This window comes from Camelus ferus, chromosome 16, assembly GCF_009834535.1.
Source record: "Camelus ferus isolate YT-003-E chromosome 16, BCGSAC_Cfer_1.0, whole genome shotgun sequence".
Classification (NCBI taxonomy): Eukaryota; Metazoa; Chordata; class Mammalia; order Artiodactyla; family Camelidae; genus Camelus; species Camelus ferus.
This window is the reverse complement of record NC_045711.1, coordinates 33,010,330-33,035,308: the sequence shown is the minus strand read 5'-3', so window position 1 is coordinate 33,035,308 and position 24,979 is coordinate 33,010,330. Positions and strand designations below refer to the sequence as shown.

At 43.0% G+C, this 24,979-nt stretch overlaps 2 protein-coding genes across 4 annotated transcripts in view; one reads left to right on the top strand and one right to left on the bottom strand.

The window, feature by feature from the left end:
• The window catches only part of DDX42 (DEAD-box helicase 42), a 35,022-nt gene extending 17,489 nt beyond the window's left edge, over positions 1 to 17,533 (top strand). For both annotated transcript variants that reach the window (XM_032457094.1, XM_032457095.1), the window contains exons 5-18: positions 421 to 457; positions 1,358 to 1,507; positions 4,985 to 5,089; positions 6,565 to 6,684; positions 7,374 to 7,550; positions 8,147 to 8,275; positions 9,189 to 9,288; positions 9,881 to 9,928; positions 10,441 to 10,538; positions 11,497 to 11,773; positions 12,528 to 12,754; positions 13,967 to 14,077; positions 15,262 to 15,363; positions 15,974 to 17,533. In XM_032457094.1, coding sequence (XP_032312985.1) covers positions 421 to 457; positions 1,358 to 1,507; positions 4,985 to 5,089; positions 6,565 to 6,684; positions 7,374 to 7,550; positions 8,147 to 8,275; positions 9,189 to 9,288; positions 9,881 to 9,928; positions 10,441 to 10,538; positions 11,497 to 11,773; positions 12,528 to 12,754; positions 13,967 to 14,077; positions 15,262 to 15,363; positions 15,974 to 16,684 — 2,392 coding nt within the window. In that variant the 3' untranslated portion in view covers positions 16,685 to 17,533. The remainder of the gene's footprint in view (positions 1 to 420; positions 458 to 1,357; positions 1,508 to 4,984; positions 5,090 to 6,564; positions 6,685 to 7,373; positions 7,551 to 8,146; positions 8,276 to 9,188; positions 9,289 to 9,880; positions 9,929 to 10,440; positions 10,539 to 11,496; positions 11,774 to 12,527; positions 12,755 to 13,966; positions 14,078 to 15,261; positions 15,364 to 15,973) is intronic.
• On the bottom strand, positions 13,154 to 24,874 carry FTSJ3 (FtsJ RNA 2'-O-methyltransferase 3). Of its 2 annotated transcripts, none has more exons than XM_032457097.1 (20): positions 24,513 to 24,874; positions 24,234 to 24,339; positions 23,905 to 23,951; positions 23,703 to 23,782; positions 22,962 to 23,061; positions 22,666 to 22,860; positions 22,463 to 22,578; positions 22,249 to 22,353; positions 22,062 to 22,162; positions 21,760 to 21,840; positions 21,519 to 21,668; positions 21,267 to 21,402; positions 19,986 to 20,164; positions 19,711 to 19,831; positions 19,368 to 19,630; positions 19,007 to 19,095; positions 18,807 to 18,906; positions 18,524 to 18,707; positions 18,317 to 18,441; positions 13,154 to 13,163 (listed from the first exon to the last, which is right to left on the bottom strand). In XM_032457097.1, exons 1-19 carry the CDS (start codon positions 24,577 to 24,579, stop codon positions 18,343 to 18,345), a joined length of 2,319 nt encoding a protein of 772 aa, XP_032312988.1. In that variant the 5' UTR covers positions 24,580 to 24,874; the 3' UTR covers positions 13,154 to 13,163; positions 18,317 to 18,342. The 2 variants fall into 2 exon arrangements, with proteins under 2 accessions (XP_032312988.1, XP_032312987.1); XM_032457096.1 differs by lacking the exon at positions 13,154 to 13,163 and adding an exon at positions 17,703 to 18,252 and having other exon boundaries at positions 18,347 to 18,441.
• Between the last annotated feature and the right edge of the window lie 105 nt (positions 24,875 to 24,979).

Below are 24,979 nucleotides of genomic sequence, written 5' to 3'. Positions count from 1 at the left end.
GGTACATTAAGAAGGTTATAACATTCTTTTTAGTGTATGCCCAATGCAGGTTTGTTTTTTTAAAAATATACTTTAAAAAATGCTTTTCACAACTGCATTGTTTCTTGTATGGGGTTGACCAGACTAGACTAGGATCCTTGGGTATCTAACTTTAAAAGTTTTACTCCCTATATCCTTTAGAATTTGATGTTTCTAGGAGTATCATATCATCATGTTCAAAAGAAATGCAAACTGCAGCTTATAGAATGAAACCAGGCATATATGATGGATGGATAGTTTACACTGTGCTCATTGCTGCTTTGTTATTGTTAGTGTTGAGAGTTCCTGGCTGTATGGAATTCAACACTAATGTGCTATAAGTGTGGAGCTGGGTATGTGGAACATTTGCAGGGAAGTTTGTTTCTCCGCTTGTTTTTCCAGGGGTATTCGAGATGACATTGAAGAGGAAGATGACCAAGTGAGTTCCTATGCAGTATTTCTATCTTTTACATTTACCCCACAAAGTCTATACTGGGGACAAGCTAGAGCTTGCCTTCACTGAAATGGCCATTCCTGACGTTCAGCAGGGAATGTCATTTGACTTGCTCCTTTTCTACATGTGTGACCAACTGGTAATATAAAGATTCATGTGGCTTTCCCCCATGTTGAAGATGGAACTTTTGATCACCTATGGCATCAAAAACAAATATGAGCTTTATTCAGCTTGTTTTTTTTTTAATTAAAATTAACGTGTAGTCTGATAAATCAAGAAATAACAGTAGTGTGGGATCTACAGATAGCCTCTAGCAATATCTAACCTCTACCTGTTCCTAAGGGCTCCGTTTGTGATTCTTGTGTCTCGAGATGGAACACTAATTAACTGACTGTCCTTCAGTATTTTTTCCCCATTCAGTTGTGGGATGGTGAGATGGGAACCAGAGTGATCAATAGCCCTTTCCATGTTTGTGACCCTTCTAATCAGTGTCAGCTTCCAAACTTGGATTGGTAAAGTCACAGCATGTGTTCCACAGCTCTGGGCAGGGTAGCTAGACACCACACCCCAGGAAGGCTGTGGAACAGACAGATTTATAAGTCTTCTGTTAAGCAGGCTAAATCAGGAAGGCTGTGGAACAGATAGATTTATAAGTCTTCTGTTAAGCAAGCTAAATCATTTTTATGGTACTAACTTTCATTTGTTTCCTCTGATTGTCCCTCTGAATACTGCTATTGTTTAAAGGAATCTTTGCTAGTAAGAGTCTTGCCTTACTTGGTAGATATTTAAACTGCAGTCATCTGGTACACTGTGTACACTAATTACAGGAGCAGAAATGTTCTCAATTGTACTTGGGTATGATTATGTCCTTGTGCTTTCCTGCAGGAAGCTTATTTTCGGTACATGGCAGAGAACCCAACTGCTGGTGTGGTTCAAGAGGAGGAGGAAGATAATTTGGAATATGATAGTGATGGAAATCCAATTGCACCTTCCAAAAAAATCATTGATCCTCTTCCTCCTATTGATCATTCAGAGGTATGGTGTTTTGCTGAGTTTAACTCTTCTTTCAAGCTGGTACAGTTTTCTTCAGCTTTAATATTTAGGTTTTCCCAGTATCTGAGTACTCCTGATTTGTACTCCTTAGATCACAAGACCATCTGTCCTCTGGGATCTTGAGGTCTTTGCCCAGGGATTGAGTCAGAAAGTGACTGAGTGGTTGAGGCTTTATAGCCTATATTTTTGTTCAAGGTATAGCTGAATTATTTGCTCACATTCGATTTTTGGCTAAGAATTTTTTTCAAGCAATTGTACTTGTTTTCCACACCATCGCTTGCCACCTTTCTTTCACAGTGAGTCCCTGGGCCTGCATTTGCTTTTTAATTGCTGTAAATCTTTACTATTTCTCCCAGATCTGGGGCAGATGAGAGGCTATTCCTTCAAAATGGAACCAAGAATTACAGGTTCCTTAAATCAGGAAAAGGAAACAAGGGTATCAGTATATCCACTTGGAGAAAAAAAGAAAAAATCAGTATTTCATGCAGGTTAAGTATCAGACTAGATAGATCTTGTATACCCTAGTGATTCTAGATCTAAAGCAGTGGTTCTCAAAGTATGGCCCTAGGATTCAGAAGGATCTTTTCAGGGAGTCTACAAAGTCAGAAGAATTTATAGTAATGCTAAGATGATTTGCCTTCTTCACTGTGTCAGCATTTGCACCAGTGGATAAAAGCAGTGCAGACACCTTAGCATGAATCAAGACAGTGGTACCAGCTGTTCTTGTCACTGTGTTCTTCCCTGCCAGACCATCATGGTTACCCCCCCCCCCCAAAGCCAGCTTCACTTAAGAATATCCTTGACGAAACAGTAAAAATTCTTATTTACTAAATCTTGATCCTTATGTTACATGTCTTTTCATTGTGTGTGACAAAATGGGAAGAATGAATAAAGCATTTCTATCACATGGCAAAATAAGACAGCTGTTTCAAGGGGACAGGCACTTAGGTGTTTGAGTTGTGAGCTGAACTAGCTGCTTTTCTTCATGGAACACCATTTTCACTTGAGAAAATGAATGACACTTTAAGGAAAACAGTTGAAAGTTTTTATTGCCCATGATAGTGTGAACAAAAATACTGCAATGTGAATGAAAATACTGCAGCCATGTCAGTAAACAAAGAATGCTGAAACCAAGTCATCAGCGTCTGCCGCCACCCCCCAGTGAGGACAGGCCTGCAGCCCAGCCTCTGCAGCCACTCACAGTGGTGCCCTCTGAGCGGACTCAGAATAAGAAAGGACAGGATACTGGCCCTAGATAGCTAGGTGCTTGTCGAAAGGAATGAATTCAGTGAGCCCAAATGTTTTCTTCCTCCCATATGTAGAAAAGCACTAAATGCTTTAACTTAAGATGCCTGGTTTTCTTTAGATAACAAGCAATCTATTGTTGTTCCAACTACCTGGTCTTTGTTGTAAAGCTCCTATATATCCTAGCTCCTCCCCTACCTCTTGGGAGCAGTCCCTCAGAGTGATCTGAGAGGCTGTCAGCCCAGCTCGAGTCCTCCCGCCAAATAAACCATAACTCTTAACTTTTAGGCTGCGCATTTATTTCAGTCGACAATAGAAATTCAAGCTTTCAAACAAAAATTAGAATTTGGGAAACTTAAATTCACCACAGTGAGCTTGACAGCTTTCCAATATTTAAAGTCTGTTGTAATGAAATTGATGGTGATAAATGTTATATGTGTGTGTGTGTGTGTGTGTGTGTGTGTGTGTGTGTGTGTGTGTGTGTGTATCTATATATAATTATATAATGAAATGTTTTGGATGATCATCATACCATCTCAGTGAACCAGTATTTTCAATTGGCCAGTGTATGTTACAAAATCATGCATGAATAAAAGCTCCACTCAAACTACATGATAGACCCATGAATTATAATATAACAAAATGAAAGTTTATTGATACGGTTTCAGATTTCACAATGACAGTAACCTTTAAGAATGACCGCTTGTCAGGTTTCAGTATAGTATCAGAGGAGTAAAGATTTGCAAAAATGTAGAACAGTATTATAAAGTAGTTATTTTTATTAAAGCACTTATGTTAAAATGTATTGGGTTTGTTATTTTTAGGTGAATTATAAATTAAAATTTTTCCCCTCTGCTTTAATTTTACTACAGTAAATATCAATAGATTTAGTCTCTATAAACAAAAACTTGTGTAAAAAGTGTAAAGGGCACCTGAGACTAACAAGTTTGAGAACTACTGGCCTAGGTTGGAGTGTGGGTTATATTCAGTTTCCTTTTGCATAGCTGTTACCACATAAGAAGTTGGTGGCAAATGAAACTAAATATGTGAAACTGATCTAGGAGGATATATCCATGATAAAGGGTGAAAAATCCAGTAAGGGAAAACATACAAGTATTTGAAATAATTGTCTAATAAAATGTTTGAGATACTTGACAAAGTGCTTGAACTTCATTATTATGCCTGGGGTATCCCACAGTTGTCCTAATACGAATGGGCGGTCTACTAGGAGAGACCAGAAATGTGGACGGGATACCCCTTTCTTTCTGTTCTTCTTTTTTTCTTTTGGATACAAAAAAAAGTGTGTGTAAAAAATTTACATATTTGTGAGTTTTTGTGAACGAAGCAAAAATTCTTGCCCTAATGGAGCTTCCATTTTGATAAGTGAAGAGAACTAAATAAAATCCTGTTAACAGCATAGTGTGCAGCATTGTAGGGAGCATAACAAAGGTCCTATTAATAATGCTAAAGGAAAACTTTATACTTCTTTATTTTTTGTTGATAGAAAGATGATTAATTTTAGGCTGTATCCAAGATTATGAAGTTTTTGACCATCTATGAAAGTCTTAAGTTCCTCTTAAAAAATAAGTTTATTGTAGACATATCATGTCAAAAAAGAGAATCATTTAGCCAAATTCATATGTAATAATATGCTAATGTTTTGTATTATTAGTACAGTAGGCTATGAAAAGAGTAGCAAATGTGACTTCTTCCCTCTTTGGAGTTGGAAATGCTTGAGCATATAATTTAAAAGTTATGTAAACAGTTCCATGTTATCAAAAAGAATAGAACTCCCACTAAAGGCAGAGCTCTCCCCAAAGGAAATATTAGAAGTGTTTTTAAATGCCTAGATCTAGGTGATTTTAAATGCCTAGATACTAGAAGTGTTTTTAAATGCCTAGATCTGTTACATGTGGAATATCTGAGTCCTTTGGCATTAGAGATTCCTTAGTCTGTGTCAAAGTTGTCCAAATCTGAGGTGTTCTTAAGAGTCTCTTTAGGAAGTAGATTTGTGTTTATATTGAAAAAGGGAATAAGAGAACGTACTGGCTGTACTTTTGGGATTTTTGTCATGGATAAATGAATTCCTTTGTTCTCTCTAGCTGGTTATGGCTTTACTTGTATAATATTTGTAAGAGGTTATTTTGCATTAAAATCAAACTTACAGGATTGACTCTTGAATTCTAGACTAACTTTGAATAATTGGACCTGCAGATTGACTATCCACCATTTGAAAAAAATTTTTACAATGAGCATGAAGAGATAACCAACCTCACCCCACAGCAGCTAATAGATCTCCGGCATAAGCTCAATCTTCGGGTAAGTCAGTTGTTAAGGCAATGTGCATATTAATATTAATAAGTCCGGAGTTAGTATTGTTGTTTATCCAAATTAAAATAACCTTTAGTTTCTTTTTTAATGGTCCCTGAACTCTCTTTGATAGAGTAATAATTAGATCCTTGAGCTCTTGTGTCTTGATTTTATTGTTTTAGTCTTCCAGATATTTTAAGATATGATTATTTTTTTCTTTCATGTGACACACATGAATGCTGTATGAGTATGTTTGGTCAACTTTGTATGTTGTGTTGGAACAGTAGGTCATGTGACCTTAAAACTAAAACCAGTAAGTATTTCTGCAGTGAGAACAATGTGCTAAGAACTGTATTGGGTGGGCTAGAGATGAAGCAAGGGGTTCCCATCTTCAGGAAGAGGAGACAAGATTAATGGAGGTGACTAACATGGGAAATGTTAGAATATTTCAAAATTAAGATACACTTGCTTTTCAAACTATATGCAGCACACTTTTTTTAATTAGAAGAAAAAACTAACAACTCTAAAAAATATGCATGCACTAATATCAGAATAATAGTTTAAATTGTTCACTAAAAAGCTTTGGGCTGCACATTGGCCACACTATTTAGGGTGATGCTAGATGTTACGTGAAACATACAGATAATATGGTGGTGTCTGCTTTGGTGTGGACAACTTTCTGGCTTTACCAGTTGGTACATGATGTTTGAACTTGTGTTTTCTAAGGGGTGGGTGAGTGGTTGTCGGGGGTGCTCTGTGTGTGTGTGCGTGCGTGCGCGTGCATGCATATGCGCGCGCATGTACTTGCCTATTTTCCAAGAAGTGCCCCTTCAAAAAAAACTTTGAAGTGAAATGCTGATTAGAAATATCAGCATCACCGGAGAAACATTGAAAGGTCACCACTGTTGGAGTCAGCATGGAGGTGGAGCCCCATTCTTCACCTGGGTACAGTTGAAACGTTTTGGCATTGTCTGCACTGTCACTAAGTGGGACATTAATTCTTCAGGAATAACAAATTGGAGACAGTAGATTATATCTTTATAACCAGTGGGTATAGACATGTCTTATTTGGAACTCATTTGCACTCCTCATTTTATTTCAAGAGTAAATTTTTTTTTCCTGCTACCTACCTAATAGTTATACAAATGAAAAAAAAGTTAATGACTTCTAATTCATTGAACATTACTTCTTTTTATCTCTTAAGAGAAAATTAATTTTAAGATATTTCTAGGCCCTTAATCTTTTAAAATCACGTGACTGCTTTCTCAGGAGTTTTATCTTGGAGTTTTTTACATGAAGTTTTAGATCTGTTATTATTTTGAGTTTTACCTTTTCAGACAGTGTAGGCTATTGGTTGCAGACTTGTATTTTCACTTCTTCATACTGAACCTAACTGCTAGATAGATAAAGGCGGATATTGTTGAACTTTCGGTGCTGGTTATTTTGAAGTACAAGTCATTCCTGCAAGTTGTCTTTGTCTCTAGGTTTCTGGTGCTGCACCTCCTAGACCAGGAAGTAGTTTTGCTCATTTTGGGTTTGATGAACAACTTATGCACCAGATTCGGAAATCTGAGTACACACAGCCCACGCCAATACAGTGCCAGGTAAGTAAAACATATTGAAAGGAAAATGAAGTAGAATGACATTCAGTGACTATATTTATTTTACAAACAAGTCAAAGCAGTAAAACAGTGTTTAGTACAGAACTGTATTGACATGGATAGTATTTTTGAAAACTTTAAAAATTAAAAAGCAAAAGTGAATTTTTACCACTGTTAAGTGGTAAGGGTCTGGGAAATATTCTTTTGTGTCTGATAAATGTCTTGAAAATAGGATATGATATATTTCAAAATACGTCTTGAAGAATATAGTTCATTAGGCCTAAACCAAACAAAAAAACATTTGTGTGTGGACAAATTTAGCACAGCCAGTGACAAGGATTCCTCTGTCCTTGACTTGAAAATTCTCATTTATAACTGAAAGTAATAGCTTCTGTTTTCCATTTATATATGAATTTTATTGAAAATTTTCGGTATATAGATGAGATAGGTAGTCTGTACTTTCTCAAGGGGGTAAATTTTTTAAAATTTTAGCAATGATATTATTATTTCTTAAAAATTGTTTATGGGAATGCCAGGTATTTCTCATTATTCCATAGCCAGTATGCATAGCCCAGGATATTTTTGTTCCATTGGAAATAAATGTCATTAATAGTGATTTACCCTTCCCTGGGATTTCCTTCAGTACACATTTAAGACTGCAAGTTTAGAGTGGATACTTTTTTTTCCTCTAGGGTGTACCTGTGGCGTTAAGTGGTAGAGACATGATTGGTATTGCCAAAACAGGCAGTGGAAAGACTGCAGCCTTTATCTGGCCCATGTTGATTCACATAATGGACCAGAAGGAATTGGAACCAGGTGATGGACCAATTGCAGTGATTGTGTGTCCTACTAGGGAGCTGTGCCAGCAGGTATGTGCTTTATGTAGAATGCCCCCTTCCATGTGTGAACTGAAAAGGGACTAGCCAGTCAAGCGGGTAGAATTACCAGGAAGCTTTTTTAATTGTAGTGAAATACATAAAATTTACTTATTTTAACCATTTTTAAACTTACAGTTCAGGAGCATTAAGTACATTCACATTGTAGTGCTACCATGAAATTTCTGGAAAATATTATGTGTTATATTTTTTCTGTATCACCAAATACATACGTTTCCCTAAAAAAAACTACTATTTTAGGAGAAAAAATATAATATGGGAATTGTTTGTGTTGTAAGCTCCCAGTGTTTCCCTCCTGCATTGTTAATTCATTGTGCTTGGTGGAAAGGCAATGAGACAGGGTCAGGAAGAGAAGTGAAAATTAATCACAAGATTTTAGATAGCTTATGGAGATGTGATAATGGTACTCTTCATTTGCATTATAAATAAAATTTTGATTTTAAAGCATTTTCTAGCTTTTGGTTTTCTGTTATCACATTCTGTGTTTTTCAGAACTCCCTTCTGGGTTATGACAGAGGTTATCTGTTAGTGTCACAGTTTGTTAATACATCATTCTGTCGCCTTTGTAGATCCATGCAGAATGTAAGCGGTTTGGAAAAGCATACAATCTTCGATCAGTGGCCGTGTATGGAGGCGGGAGCATGTGGGAGCAGGCCAAAGCCCTGCAGGAAGGGGCAGAGATTGTTGTTTGTACACCAGTAAGTATGTCTTGGGTCTGAGTAGCTTCTCAGCCTCTTTTGGTGTGGGGACATCGGTCAGTTGTTGGAGGGCATTTCCTCGAAAATGTAGTTAGTAAGGCAGGGCTGAGGATACTCTTGAGTGACAGCGGCTGGATTTAGCTGAATTTCGATTGGTTGACTAAAATAGCAGTCCAGTAAGATTCTTTATGCTACCAGTTTCCCTCTACATCAGAGTTTTTCTTATGCTCTTCTAAAAAATGGAGCCATGCTTAACTGAGAGCATCAAAAATCAGAAACATATTTAGAGTAGTCAGAACTGCCCAGAAGACTGTAGTCTAAGTATTAAAAATCAGCAATGAGGCTTTAAATTAGGTCATTTCAGAATGCCTCACAAAAATAGTTCTGGCCACCTTCTCACAATTTAAATTATAATTAATGTAAAGGAAGAATCCAATTGAGTTTACAAAATTTCTGTTCTTTTGGTCTCTGTAGCGCGTAGTCTAAGGCTGTCAGACTAGTGTCTGTTACAGTCCAAGACAGTATTAGCACTTTTGTTAGCAGAATTCTAGAAAGTTCTTGTAAATGCCTTTAATTATACAGTCGACCCTCCACATCGACAAGTTTCCCCCAGCTGTGAGTTCCACCAACTAAGAATTGAAAGTATTGGTGGGGGGGAATTTTCCAAAAAGCAAAACTTGACTTTGCCTTGTGCCAGCAACTACTTATGTATCCTTTACGTTGTAGTGGGTATTATAAGTGATGTAGAGATGGGATAAAGTATACAAGAGGATGTACACAGGATGCAAATACTGCTCCATGTTATACAAGGGACTTGAGAGTCCTCCTGGCGGGGTTGGGGTGGGGAATTCTGGAACCAATGCCCCACAGATACTGAGGGATGACTGTACTTTTCATTTTCTGGATCTCATAGGGTCGACTGATAGATCACGTGAAGAAGAAAGCTACCAATCTTCAGAGAGTCTCTTACCTCGTATTTGATGAAGCAGATCGAATGTTTGACATGGGATTTGGTATGCCTTGAATACTAGTTTCTTCTGTCCCATCCTCATGATGTTATTTTTCCCATGTCTTTCTAGACATACCAGTGTTTTATCTGCATGAGAGAAGCTAAAGATACTTCTGGACAGGGATAGACCATAGGGATATAGCTAAGACATGAACTATTTTTAGAAGTTCTCTCAGAAGTATGTTAGGCTTGACTAGGTTGAAGATACTTGAAAGTGTCTGTGTGTATAGGGTGAGTATTGTCGCTAGGCTTTGTTTTTATTCCTGTGCCTTTGATTGTGGAGATCTAGGTCTCTTTTCTTAAGTAGGTGGATATCATATTCAGGGCCTTCTGCTTTCCTGTCCTCCTTGACTTACCCAGCTGTGTGAAAATTCTAAATAACTGTCTTACTGATTGGACCACCACTGGGCCTGGCCCAGCTAGATGGAGGGCAGGTGTTTCTGAGTTTCATACTGAGTGATAAGTCTAGAAGTTTCAGAATTTCCTTAATGTTTATAATGTTTTATATGAAGATTTTAAATAAAATGACTTTTTCTAGGCATCCCAAACTATCATACAGAGTTATAATATTAATTTTACTGTTCTACTTCTTCCAGAGTACCAAGTGCGATCCATAGCAAGTCATGTCCGTCCTGACAGACAGAGTATGTATGAAGCAGTTTAACTAAGCTATATTTGTACTCAGAATAAACACCTTGTTACTTTATAAGCATTCACAGTCATGGCAGCAAAAATGACCATGTGTGTACTAGTGAGATCCATAAAGGGAGAGATAATGACAATTTATCTGAGCTGGATAGGACCTTAGAGATCATTGGATAGAACTTAAGTCATTTTTACAGATGATAAAACCAAGGGTGAGAGTTAAATTCTTGCCCCAGTCCATACAGAGGCAGTACACAGTGCAGATCTGCTGATTTGAAGTCAAGAGCCTTTTTCTGAACCATGCTGACAACCCTTGTCTTAACTGAAAATGTATAATAATAGAATAAGGGCAGATCTTTTTTCCTTAATGAATCAATTTTTAAACTAGGTTTAAAATTTCATATAGGTTTTTTTTTTTTTAACTGAACAATGAATGTCAACAGGAGGCTTACTGAGTATTCAAAAGGAAAAGTCATACTGTTTCTTTAACAGAATTTACTTTACCTTTTAGCTCTCTTATTCAGTGCAACTTTTCGGAAAAAGATTGAAAAACTGGCCAGAGACATCCTGATTGACCCTATTCGTGTGGTGCAGGGAGATATTGGAGAGGTAACCCTGAGCAGGGTTGGATGGGATCCCAGTGGATTATTTCTCATATTATGGAGACATGGAATTAATTTCTCACTATTAAGAGAAAAAAAATAATTATGCATTTACAGATGAGGCAACATGTTTCAAATTTGCTTTAAAAAACCCAAGGGAGGATAGATGAAGCAAGATTGGCAAAATGTTGGTAATTGTTGAAATTTGGTGATGGGTACATGGGAGTTGATTTTTGTTCATTTTACTCTTTCTGAATGTTTAAAAGTTTTCCAAGTATTTTTGGGGGAAAAGCAAGTTTTGCCTGGAAGACTACTGGTCAGTTAGGATGAAGCTGACATTTTGTCTTATTTTATTTTAATTAAATAAGTAAGTAATTACTTTTTTGGAATTGACATTTTAATGATTGTGGGAGGAGGAGTGGGGTGGTTTGAAAGTGAGTTAAGATTTGTTTGTTTTTTTTTTCTCTTAACTATACATATGCCCTATGTGGAAAATTTCTTGGAATTGTGATTTGGAATTCAGTAAAGCCTTAAGAATTCCTTAAGCTGCTTGCTTGGTTTATTATTAAAGTTCTGTGCAGTTAGTATTTTAACATTGTCTGGTTTTCATTTCTGAGTGCCTTGTATGTGCACGTATGAATTGTGCTGGGAGCAAGTGGGAGGGACAGAGAAGGAGCTTACTCTCTTAGGAGTAATCTGAATAGGTACATAGGAAAGTACTGGCAGAGTATCGGGGCTTACAAAGTAGTTAGCTACATGTACATACACGTTAGAGGAGATGGAGATCACTGTGATTTGAGAACACATGTTAAGGTTTGGGCTGCATTTGACTTGCTGAAGGAAGGCCCAAGGAGAAGGATTGTTCAGGGTTCTTCTAGATGCAGGTAGAAAATGTGATGTCTGGTCCTTGCTCATGTGTCCTGAGGCACAAATGTCAGTCATCTATTTCATTTATTTCTTTCCAGGCAAATGAAGATGTGACTCAGATTGTGGAGATTCTCCATTCTGGGCCTAGTAAATGGAACTGGCTTACCCGGCGTCTGGTAGAGTTTACCTCTTCCGGGAGTGTTCTCCTGTTTGTTACTAAAAAAGCCAATGCTGAAGAGCTGGCCAATAACCTTAAGCAGGAGGGTCATAATCTTGGCCTGCTTCATGGTGACATGGATCAGAGTGAAAGAAACAAGGTCATTTCAGACTTCAAGAAAAAGGACATCCCAGTCCTTGTGGCCACAGATGTTGCAGGTAGAATATGAATTTCCCCAGTAACCTTAGATGCCTGTGCTATAAGGGTGCTCTGTCTTGCTGTATAACACGTACAATACCTGAGGGGGCTGACTGAAGGCACTCTGCTGGCTTGGCTGGCCACGCCCCATGGAGCAGCAGTTCAGAGCACACTGATCACAACCTGGAGCTCCAGGTACCACTTTTCACTTAATGTTTCGCTCTGAAGAAAAGAATCCCTGAAAACAGTTGGAAAAAATTGTTTTCGCAGTTACATCATACGTTATGCCCTTGTTGCGTGTCTGAATATAGTAGATATCTTACATTGATTTATTAGGTCGGGCATACTTTACTCAAGATCAGAAGAAAAATTTTGAAGTATGGTTTTTGAGTTTGTTCCGAGTTTTAATAGGCACTCTTAAAAACTGGTATTTTCTCCCAGAAAGATCACTTCTCAGCTTCAAGGCACATTTGATATTGGTTTTAATTTTTTTTAAACATGTTTCTGGTGCGAGAGAGGCACCATGGCAGGTTTTTGATAGCAAAAGATAGATTTCCTTTACACTAAGTTGGCCCAGCATCACAGAATCTGTGATAGTAGCATTTGTTCTAGAAGGGCAACTTACATGCCTGTATCTCAGCACAACAGACCATGCACTTTGCCTAGACAAGAGGAATGTGGGTTCTTAGAAGGTTAGCATTTTGGGTTACTTTGTTGTTTTGACTCCTGAATAAAAGAATTTGGGGTTTTAAAATTATTATTATTTTATTTCAGCCCGTGGTCTGGACATTCCGTCAATTAAGACTGTCATTAACTATGATGTGGCGCGAGACATTGATACCCATACTCATAGGATTGGCCGCACAGGACGAGCGGGTGAGAAGGGCGTGGCCTATACCTTGCTGACCCCCAAGGACAGCAATTTTGCTGGTGACCTTGTCCGGAACTTGGAAGGAGCCAATCAACATGTTTCTAAGGAACTCCTAGATCTGGCAATGCAGGTGAGGAGCTGGGCACACTTCAGATTGCTCCAGGTTGTAAAACTACGTGAAAAACTTCAGTAAGTCAGGCAGCTAACAGCAGATAACAGAAACATGACAAGGAAGTTGGGCGGGCCGGGGCAGCACTTATGAGGTATAGATTGGTATTGTAGGACATTAAAATTTATCTGTTCTGTTTTCTCACCCTCTCCTTTCAGCAGCATTTGTGTTGAAAAGCTTTTCCTTTCTTTGGCTAAAATCTGTCCCTCTGAAATTTCCACCTGCTTGCCCCATATCACACTTGTAAATTTAATCTCAAGGCAACTTTTCTCCTCACTGCCCTTTCCCCCAGTTTTTTCTTTTGAGGGCTAAAAATGTGTGATATTTTTTTAAAAAGTACGGTGTATTTCACTGTTCCTCAGATCTACATCTCAGACCTTTGACTCCACTGGTTACCAATTCAAAACTGAGTGAGGCATCTAATGAATTAAATCTTGAGTCTTAGTACACACAGCCCCCATATTACAAATGGGTTTGGGATACAATTCATAGGCCAGCCCACAGAACTGTTAACCCTTACTGCAGTTGTGGTGTTGTACTACCCGTGCTTCAGGTCCTGGGTGAAGGATTGCATTTCAGGAGAGAGTAGAATGTTTCCTTCCCTTTCCCGGGTATAGAGAGCCAATCTGAAACTAAAATTTTGAAGATGTATTTTGTCTTTGGCATTTTCCTGCATCTCACTGTGATTCAGGGTTCCTGTGCTCTCAAATTAATCAGCTTCCCTGATCAGTACCTTGCCCAAGGCTGCCCTACCTTTCAAGTACTTTTTGATTGTAACGTGTGATTGTCAGATAAAGCTGTAACCTCCCCCAGAGATGTTAAAAAAGGTTGCTTGAGAAATAGAAAATAAATTCATTTTCTTGAAGGAAGTTAGAAATGGCCAAATAACTGCTCTGCATTTGAGGTGTATCTTAATCACTTCCCTTCCTGAAGGCCCTGAAGGAAGGAAGCAGCAGTAAAAGGAAGACTTAGATAAGAATCAAAGCTTCCTGACAAATTTCGTGGATTAAATTACCAAAAAGAAGCTAATTTGTGGTTCCTGTGAACGGTTTCCCCCTTGCTATAGATACATTGGCTGAAGATGAAGCAAAAAGTTCTTCCCTTCCATTTAGTTTCCTCTTTGAACTTGTCCTCGTCCTCTCCTGGCTTAACCTTGAATTGTGTTCAATGCAGAATGCCTGGTTTCGGAAATCCCGCTTCAAAGGAGGGAAAGGGAAAAAGCTGAACATTGGTGGAGGAGGCCTAGGCTACAGGGAGCGGCCTGGCCTCGGCGCTGAGAACACGGTGAGTGTGGGCTACAGTAGTGTCCTTAGGGCTGGTCTTGAGTCCTGTTCTCGTCTACCCGAGAGCCTCAGCGAGTTCAGAACTGTGTCTAGAAGGGAGCTGTGTTTAGTCTGCTGACTGGAGTCAATACAGTGCTGGTTCTTAGTGTGACTTTCTACTGAAGAAGTACCTGTGTGTTCCTGGCTGGCTAGGCATGCTTAGGAAATCAGTCTAGTTTAGAAGTAGTTCTTAAATTGTGGTCCCTGGACCAGTGGCAAATGCAGGCTACTGCGTGCGTGGGCCCCCTCCCCTGCCAGTCCTGTTGAATCAAACTCTGGAGGTGGGGCCCAGCAGTCTTTTACAAGCCCTCCAACACTGGTCTAGAGCCATCGGGGTCACTCTGTAAACTCTGGCTATGCTTTGTGACTAAACTCAGGAATGATTCCTGCACTCTCTGGGAAATCACATCAGGGATATGAGAACTAGTTTTTCTCACAAACTAGGTAATAAAAGTTCCCTCTGACTGGCTTTCTTAACTTCGTTTCCTGTCACTTTGATTCTTAAGGAAGAAAGCTGCCAGTCTATTTCTGGAGCCTTATAATTAACTTGGTGTCTTTGTTAAATCCATGTTCACACATTAGTGATGATGGTGATGATGTGGATCACGCAGATAATCACAATAACTAATAGCACTTAGTGTATGCCATGGCCAGCCCAGGCAACCACATAGGTTAACTCAGTTAATCTTAATAACCACTCAGTGAGAGTAGGCAGAGAGAATAAAACGGAGGCACTCAGGCTTACGCTGGTGAAGTGTTAAAGCTGAGATTCAGACTCTGAATCCCTGAGCAGTCATGTATGCGCTATACTGCCTTGTGTCCTTTTCAGCTTTTACATAATTTTTACAGAAATACATGTTTATTTTTTGTGTATAAATTATGCCACATGATCAGCTTTGGGCATAATGTGACCTCATTTCTGATTATTAGGGTTAATTCCCAGAAATAGAATTATTGGGTTGAAAGGCATAAGCATGTTAAAAATGATTCATTACTGTGCCTTTTCTCACAAAACATAAGTACTTTCTAAAAACATCCCATTCCCTTTTTAGCTCCCACTTCAGTTTTCAGCATATTGAGGCCCAGTCTGTGGCAGTGGACTTTCCTACTTAATCTTCCATCCTCGTGGGTGTGTTTATTTTTTAGGACCGAGGAAATAATAACAATGTAATGAGCAATTACGAAGCCTACAAGCCGTCCACAGGAGCCATGGGAGATCGGCTGACAGCAATGAAAGCAGCTTTCCAGGTCTGAAACTAAGCATTTAGCTTTTAGCTAAAAGAGCTTTCAGTAGTACCTCTTGGGCAGTGATGAGGGGGCCATCGTCCTGTGATGGTAGCTGGCCTCGCAGACTCAGTGCTTGCTGGATTTCGGTAGGGCCTTCCCCCCGCTTTCAGTTTGAATATCAACTTAACTGTAGTTTACAGAGATGCAGCTGTAGAGGCTAGGGAAGCCCCTCTTACTGGTCATCCGCAGTCACGCTCAGGGCTCTTGTCCTACAGCAGGACTGGTGTTCCCTCCCTGCCTTGACAGCCTACAGTGTTGCCCACCTCCATGGCTTTCGTAATCTGGTTGAGAGTAATTGCCATTTTTTAGCTAAGACATGTTTGACTCTTGTGTCTCTTGTGAACTCGGAACCCATTTTTCTTCCATACATACTCCTCCAGTTAGCTAGCTGGCGTCCAATTAACTATCTAGGCTTTAGATTACGTATTTTATCTCTCTGGACTTATGTTTCAGTTAGAGCCCAAGATTTACCCTTTTCATTAATAGAGGGGTACAGAAACCACAGCACTGTGGGGCTGTCAAGTTTCTTGAACTTACTGTCTTACCTAATGCTGTTGTCTCTTTCTTTTAGTCACAGTACAAGAGTCACTTTGTTGCTGCCAGCTTAAGCAACCAGAAGGCTGGGAGCTCTGCTGCTGGGGCGAGTGGTTGGACTAGTGCGGGGAGCTTGAATTCAGTTCCGACTAATTCAGCCCAGCAGGGCCATAACAGTCCTGACAGCCCCATTCCCAGTGCCACCAAGGGCATCCCAGGCTTTGGCAATACTGGGAACCTCAGCAGTGCCCCAGTGACCTATCCTCCTCCTGGAGCCCAGGGAGTCAACAACACAGCTTCAGGGAATAACAGCCGAGAAGGGATTGGGGGTGGCAATGGGAAAAGAGAGAGATACACTGAGAACCGGGGTGGCAGCCGTCATAGTCATGGAGAGAGTGGCAATCGGCATGGTGATAGCCCACGTCATGGAGATGGTGGTCGTCATGGAGACGGATACCGCTACCCAGAAAGCAGCAGCCGTCACGCTGAAGGCCGCCGTCATACTGATGGCCATCCTCATGGAGAGAACAGGCATGGAGGAGGTGGAGGCCGACATGGGGAGAGCCGAGGTGCAAATGATGGTCGGAATGGTGAAAGCAGAAAAGAGAGTTGTAATCGTGAGAGCAAGATGGACCCCAAGGTGGATAGCACCAAGATGGACAAGACGGACAGCAAGACAGATAAGACAGCTGATGGTTTCGCTGTCCCCGAGCCACCTAAGCGCAAGAAAAGTCGATGGGACAGTTAGAGGGTATGTGCTGAAGCGTGAAATCACTTGTCTTTAATTTTATTTTTAGAAAGATTTTTGGTAACTAGGTGTCTCAGGGCTGGGTTGGGGCCCAAGGTGTAAGGACCCCCTGCCCTTAGTGGATAGCTGGAGCTTGGAGACATTACTCCTTCATCTGGATAATTTCTCAGATGTTTTCTTGGTAAGCTGCTTTGGTCCTTAGAAGCAGTTAAGACTTGGGAAGCTTCTTTTGGCTCTGGGTGAGATGTCACGAGGGTCAGCTGAGGATACCTTGGAAGAAAGGGCCTTATAGGGCACAAAACTCACTCTAGGTTTATATTATATGTAGTGTGTATTTTTTACTAAAATGTCACCTTAAGAACATCTGCAAATAAAGTTCTTTTTCTGTGGCCAGTCAGTCCCCTTTTTAGGAGTTGGCTTCTGCAGACCCAATCCATGGAGGTGTTAGGGATGTTTGGGAAGCACTGTGGTGCTTCTGAATGTTTGCAGGGAAGGGAGGTGTCTGATTCGAAGTGAGGGTTGATGCTCAGGTTCCCCAGACAGGTTTGTATCCAGCCCCGAGACAGGAAGCAGCAGCAGCCTGCTCGACCCAGAGCCACACGCTGGGACGGGGAAGATGGCCCTGGCCGAGGATTGCTCCTGGTCTAAAGTGTTGCTAAATTTAAAATTAAAAAACAAAAATAAATACAAGAGCTTTTAAAGTGTCTTCTCCTATTTCATTGTATTTTTTTTAACTTGCCACAATGGTAGAAAAATCTTTTGCTGAAATGATTTTGATGATTTTTGTTCTATCTTGTTTATAAACGGAAATATACATCGAATTTTGTGACTTTGTGAAGATTTCTTTAAGATGTGCATTCCTTTCTGCTTGCTCTAGTAAATGTTTTACTACTGGGACCTGTGGATTGTCTGTCTTTTCTGCTTCACAGTAAGTCCATATATAAATAGATTGCGAACAGTGCAGTACATGGTCTGGACACTCACATGTTTTGTTTCAGGAACGGTCAGAAAAGACATCTATCGTCCATCCTGATTTTATTCCGTTAACAAAGGGGGAAGACTTGAGAGGCCCACTTGCCCAGGAATAGAGTACAGTACTGACCTCCTCATGATTTAAAAATGCTGTGACTTCTCATCCAGCACCTCACATTCTTCACAGAAGGGCTGTAGGGTCTGGGACAGCACCAACACATTTCAATGGTGCTTCAATGAAGCACCATTCTTCTGGCCAGGAGGAGAGTTCTAAGTACCCTGCACCTCTCTTTCTGATGACTCCATGTAGACAAGGGTGGGGCTGTACCAAGGAGGCTGGAGTGTAAGCAGCACCAAGTCACTCCTCCTCATACTGTCCTCCCAGAGGTCCTGGTGGCTCTGCTCACTTCCGCCTGTGCTTCTTCTTTTGCTCCTTCCGTTGCTGTGCTCTTTGGTCCTTCTTCATCCTCGAGTCCACCACCTTGAAGTGACCTCTGACCCCAGCTGGCCGGCGCACTTTGCGGCCCACACCTTTTTTGGCTACAACATAGGTGACTTGGCGTTTCTCCTTTCCGAGCCCAGCCTTCTTGTAGAGACTGTAAATGGAAGACACAGGTTAGAGGCTTTCTGCCCCTCAACCCCATGCACCTTTGTGGTGACCTCTCCCCACAGCACCCCCCAGCCCCTCACCTTCGGAGCTGTGCCACTTTCTCCCGTTCTGAGATGTCCACTGTGTTGACCACAGCTTCTGCCTTCCTCTTGGTTTGCTCCAGCTTCTTCAGCATCTGTGTGGGGACCTCCGTCAGGGTTGACCTCTTCCCTGTCCTGCCCTACCCACCCAGAATCTCCGATAGCCCCGCTGTTTACCCTCCGTTTCTTTCTGGCCTTAGCTTCAGCCACTTTTTTGATGGGACGTGCATTTATTTCCCGCCACCGTTTCCGGTAATACTCCACTTCCTTCTTATCAATTGGCAATTGACGTATGCGGTGCTGCTTTTCCTCCTGCACAAACCACTCTGGAAGCTCCCCTTCATCCTCGTTAAATGTGTACCTTGGTGGAGAGGACACAGCCCTCATGACCAGGCTTTCAAAGAAGCAATCATCCACCTACCCCTCCCCCGCCACTTATCACGACTTTTTGGTCCTTTACCGGCTGAAGGAGTTATCTATAAGGTCCCTCTTGGCTTTTTTGGAAGAAGCAATAATAGCACCTAGAGCAAGGCCTTCAGGGTCCAGTATCCGATGTTTCACTAGAGAGGGAAGGAGAAAGTCAAATGCCTTGGCGAACGCTCAGCTCCCAACACTGAGCCTTCATGCCGCCTCCCATTCCACTGGGTGCAGAGCTCTCACCCGGGTCCTCGATAGGCACAACCTCAAACCCATCATCGTCATCTGACTTGGGCCCGCGGCTTCGCTTCTTCCTGCGGTGTGGTTTCCAGCTGTGGAAGTGAGGACCGTGCACGAATGTCCCATCATCACCCAGACCACTCAGATCCCCTCCTGCGTCACCTCAACCCTGGCTCCTATTTAAAACTGAGGAATTTGCAGAAAGCTTGCCACACAGGCTATACTGCAGACCACTTAAATCAGAATCGTCAGTGTTTTTAAAGTTCTCCGTCTACAGCCAAGTTTGAAAACCCCCAACTTAGCGGGTAACGGTTAGAACCACTGCTCCCTCTCATCCCTTCTCCCGGTAGGTGCAACCACTCACCTATCTTCGTCCTCACTGCTACTGCTGTCACTGTCAGAGCTGCCATCTCTCTCTTCCCCTCCAGGGCCAGTGGCAGCCTCTGTTTCTGAAGGAGCCTCTGCCTCCTTAAGGGTCTCCTGGCACGGAGGAGGTTTCCTCTCAGTCTGCACACTGGAAGGTGGTGGTGGTGGCTGCTGCCCCTTCCGACGGCTCTCATACAACAGCTGGGCCTGACTGATCTCCAGGGCCTCATCGGCATCATCCTCCATCCCACTGAAGCCGTCCTGTGACAGGGAACTCGTCAGGCACCCTTCTCCCAGGGAACGCCAGTCCCTGTCTGTCCCAGCCCCCAGCCTCTGCTTACCTTTGAGAACCACAGGCTGGCTTGTTCTTCCTGCAGTACTGCCTTTTCCTCCAATGGAACCAGCAGTGGATTCTCTTCTTCCTCTTCCTGTTTATCATCTTCTGCTTCAGCAAATCGTACACTGCAGATGCAAGGAAAGTGGGTGGAGGGTCAGTGCCCTGGAGGACTTGCTCCCCCTGCTCCTGCTGGCAGTACCTGCCACCAGTTCTGCTTCAGGACTCAAGCTGAGGGTGTCAGGACTTCCTCCTGCACACCACCCCCAAACCCCCTCTTACCACTTTTGCTCCTTTAGACTCTGAGGTTCTCTGACTCCTGCCAGCTCCTCTGGATCCAGGTCACTATCCAGAGATGCATCTTCCTCCTCAGCATCGGATATGTAGATGTCATCTCTTGGCAGATCAGACAGAAACGTGTCTGCAGCACTCATGTCCCCTTGTGTTACCTCCTCTAACAACTGAGGTTTGACAGAAACAGCGGTCAAGGGCACTAACAAGGAACATACTGCTCTCTTCCCCCCATGTTCATTATCTTAGTTTACTCTTAGCAACTTAGCAAAACATACTGTGGCAAGTACATTATCTACTTTTTACAAACATGGAAGTGATGGGGTTAACTTTAAAACATCCCATTCTAGTTCACTCAGTTGTCTCATCTTCAATGACAGCAGAAACAGGTTTACCGAAAAGAACCCCGTGGTCTATATAGTGTCAAACTTTAAAATGTTCTACAACACTGGTTTTTAAAAAATTACTCTCAGACCTTATCACCTGAGAAATATACAATCTACAACTCTTGTTTCTACTAAATAAAGGAACCCAAGCAACATACATCTAAAAGGAAGAATTGTTTCACTTCGATTTTGGAGGTGACATCTGGTTAAATCTTTTCCTCATTGCAAAGGTAACTACTATTTTTTGAATCACATACCATCATTTTTTATTCCTTCCAAAAGCTCTAGTAGGTAGGTTTTGTTACTTCTTTTACAGATGAGGAAACTGAGGCAGAGAGTGCATAAGTGGTCATCTGCTACTGCCTCTCCTGATGACCTGGTTATTACATTCCCACACAACAGCCACGAAACCTCACTTTGTGCACTGCTTTTATCAAGAAAAGGAGACTGTCCAGTAATCAGCAGATAGCCCCACGGGCAGCCTAGTGCAGCAGGGTGCTAAATGGTCTCCGTGAACTGACGAACGCCGTTCCCATGAACCGTCCATCGCACGTGCTGGTAACCCAGGGCCCGGGTTCATCTATAACGCAAGCTTCTTACAACAAGGGCTTCTTGGTTCTAATATCCTAGTTCTATGAGGTTAAATCTACATCACAGTCACAAATCTCCCTACTTTCATCATTTCAGGTGTATGTTCCTTCCTGGCCTTTGAAAAAAGAGGCTCTTATTTTTCCTCTTGTCTCCCCTCACCAAGTCATCTTTTATGGGTAAAACAGCAACCAAGAGTCATGGCCATTCAGCACCTACCAAAAAGACATCTGGTGCCCCCACCTCCAAATGCCCAAACACATCCTCCTGTCTCCTATCTGCCCCAACCCTGCCTCACCTGGTGACCCCGGATGGTGCGCAGGGAGAACATGCCTGTGTCCCCCTCGTCTGCGATGGAAACCCCAGGAAGGTCCATCTTCAGCTCCACACGCTCCCGCTGTTTTCTCTGCTCACGGAGCAGCTTCTTTTTCTTCCTGAGGGAATGGGACGGTTTGAGGAATCAGAGCTGCTCAGCTCTGAAGACTCCCTGTCCAGGCCTTTATCCTCTCCCATCTTCACCTGCTGAGGGACTCTCTCCAGCTCCCCTCACCTCTTCAGTTCTGCCACCTCCTGGGCCTTCATCTCTGCCAGGGTCCGGTTCAGTTGTTCCTCCTCCTCCTCCTCCTTAGAGGGCTGATGCCCAGTCCCAGCTGTTGACTCCTCTTCATCACCTTCTTCCTCTTCCTCCCCAGAGCTGAGGCTGACAAAACAGCCCCAGGAGCTGGTTATTTTCCCAGACGCTTCCCCCCAGCACCCAGTCAACACCTGCACTGGTTTATCCCCCTCCTCACCTGATGTCCATTGCCTTTGCTTGTTCTTTCAGCTTCTTGGCCACATGTCGCCGAAGCTTCGTTCTCCAGTTCAGGAGGCACCTGCCCCAGAAACACCATTCCTGACCTTTCTGTCTCCCTCTTTGTCCCCACCTCCTCCTCTGTTTTAGGTGCACACCCCAAATTCCACATTTGAGCCACATAACTCCTAGGGCTCAGGCCCCCATCCCAACCTCTAGCACAGCAGCATCCTGATCCCAGAGATCCAACATTTCACTCAAAGGCCTTCCTCTGCCTTCGGGGCTCCCCCCTCCAGTGCACACCTAAGCTCCTTGCGCCCCAGCACTTTGATATCCTGACAGCACACCCGTATGTCCTCAGTGGTAGCTGGATGCCGTGCCAACTCGTCATCATCAAGCGAGATCTGTTTTCGAGAAGGGGAAGGAGTCAGGGGAGATATTCAGGCCATGTTTCTGGGGCCCCTTCCACCCCTCAGGTCTGGGGACTCACTTCGCTGGCTTTGGAGAGGAAGTCAACAGGGTTGGCAGCTCGGAGGAAGTCAGTGACTGTGGTTCGGTGGTAGAGAGTAAGGTCGCCCTCAGCATAGCCTTCAGCCTTAGGGAGGGAAATAAAGTTGAGCAGTCCCTCCTGGGGTGTTAGGAGGACACATCAGGCCAACCGCCCCAGAGTTCCACCTGAGGGTGGCCCCACTCCCCAAGCACACCTTTGGCTTCTTCTTAGTCACCAATTCAGTAACAGTCTTGGCCTGGACTTCAACCTCCTTGAAGGCAAATTTGGGATCAAAGAATTTACTGTCAACCTTGTCAGGAGCCAGGAATCCTGAGATAATAAAATATTATTAATAATATTAAGTGTGCTTTGGTAGATGGGAGACTGAGTCGAGAGAACAAAGAAACTTATGCCCACCCTGGCAGACCACGAAGATCTCTGCAGATTCATGGCGAGAGGCTTGTGGCTTGGTGGCTTGGACATGGCGGAACAGCTGCTGGAAGATCCACAATAAGGGCTGATAGTCACGGGAACGGAAGACCTTTGTGATGAAGCAGCCACCACGGCCCAGAAAATCACAAGCCAAACGCAGAGCCATCAATGTCAAATGGGCTGTGGGAGAGAGACAGCTGAGGACCTCCACAGCTTGGGAGGGCGTGCCCACCTCCACCCTCATCTCCATGCACTCCCTCTCCATCCCCCAATCTCAGCACCTTGTGAATAAGCATCGTGGACCCAGCTAGCTCCCACGTTGGGGGCCCCGTCGTTGAGCACAACATCAACTTTCCAGGTCTTCAGCTCCTTCCTCAGGGCCTACAAAGAAGGAAAGAGATAATGACAACAGAAATGCAGAGATGGCTATGAATGGATTCCCAGGTTCAGACATTCATCCACCCAGTCATTTGTTGAGTGCCCACCATGGGCCGAATCCTGTGCCAGGCCCACAGGATACAACAATAAGTAAAAATTACACATTTGTCTCCATGGAGCTTACAGTCTACTAGTGAATCCACTGGAAAGGATTTCACAGAAATCTCTGCACTTCCTCCAATTCTAAACACCTATTTCGTCTCTCTCTTTTTTAAATGTCTTTATTTCACCTTTTCTTTCTTTTTCTTTCTTTCTTCTTATCTTTGTCAGGGGCAGGGGCAGATAATTAGGTTTATTTACTTATTTATTTTTAGAGGAGGTACTGGGGCTTGAACCCAGGACCTTGTGCATGCTAAGCAAGCAGATCTACCACTTGAGCTATACCCTTCCCCAAACACCTCTTTCCTGAGCAAATAAAGTCGGGGTAGACACGACATATTATGGGATCTGTAATATAGACAGTATGCAGGCACTTCTTAAGGTATGGTAAACAGGAAAAATGTACCTTCAGGGGACCAGGGTGGGAAGAGGAACGGTTGTGGGTGTCTGCATATAATGGGGACAGGAAAAGAGGCTGCCATCACCTGTCTACAGCGTTCTGTTGTAATGTCCTCCTGGAGTGTTATCACATTGGGAATAGGCTTGATTGGAACCAGATCCACTCCTGGAAGAAATCAGGGCAGGCTACTGAAAAACGGTGCCTCAAGCAGGAAAGAAATGGAGATTACAGTTAGTGTCTCACACTTCCACCCTCTGAAATACCCAGGTGAGCTACCTGTCACTCACCCACAATAAGGCTGGATACAGGCATAAACTTGGCAGCCACCTGCAGCCTATAAAAGAGAAATAAAGATTAAAATACCCAGAACTAACCCTCCCCCTCTTTTGGCAATGTGATCTCTCACACCGGTGTGAGGAACACCTGCCAAGTGCAGTAGCCAGACATGTCATGTGTACACGTTCCAAACCTTTTTCTCTGCAGTTTATGTTCTGAAGAGTAACGAAATTTGAGTTTGGTATTACTGTATCCCTCCCTCCCTCAGTGCAACTCTGTCATCCAAGGCCGGCACCCAGAAAGCTTCCTTAAGGAGCTACAAGTGCCGGGTGTTACGCACCATCCACCTGGTGCAGCGCACAGGTCCAGCAAGGCTCGAGCTTTCTGCAGAAACTGAAAGCGGCGATTCAGCTGGATCAACTTGAAAGCAGAGCGGGAACGGTAACCTGGGGACAGCGATAAAATAATAAAGTCCGCGAAGCGTTTTCCCAGCAGGATTTCTGCGGCCTCACAATCCACCACCCCTTCAGCGAAAGAGAAACTCAATATTCGGAAAGAGGGGCGAACTGCCCAAGGTCTGTGGCTCGCTCCCCCGCAAACGGCGCGAACCCTGACTCACCAGTCTCCTTCGCCAAGTGATAGAACTTGTCCCGCCGGCTCTTCCCGACTTTGCCCTTCTTGCCCATGGAGGAATGGGGGAGTGTCACTCAATCTGGAGAGAAAGCAGAAATAGGGACGTCTCTTCCCGGAGCAGTAGACGAAACTTTCCGTTCTCCACTCGCCGCCGCAAACACCGTTCCTTCCTCCACCACCCAGCGCCGTTTTCACCACCCCTGGAGCGGCACATGTAGGCAGCAAACGCATTTCCGCTTCCGCTTGCGTCTCTTGCGTCCAGGACGCCAAGTTTTCCGCCATCTTGAGCGTGGCCACAAATTTTTCTCTACACTTTGTCCCCAGGTTCTGTAAGTTGGAAGCTGGCACCAGGAAAGAAGGTTACTTTAACCAAAACCGAGTTTCTAGACAGTAACATTTAGGAGTTTCGTGCCCTCTTCATCCCCTTCCAAATCTCCTGACCTCCCCTAGCCC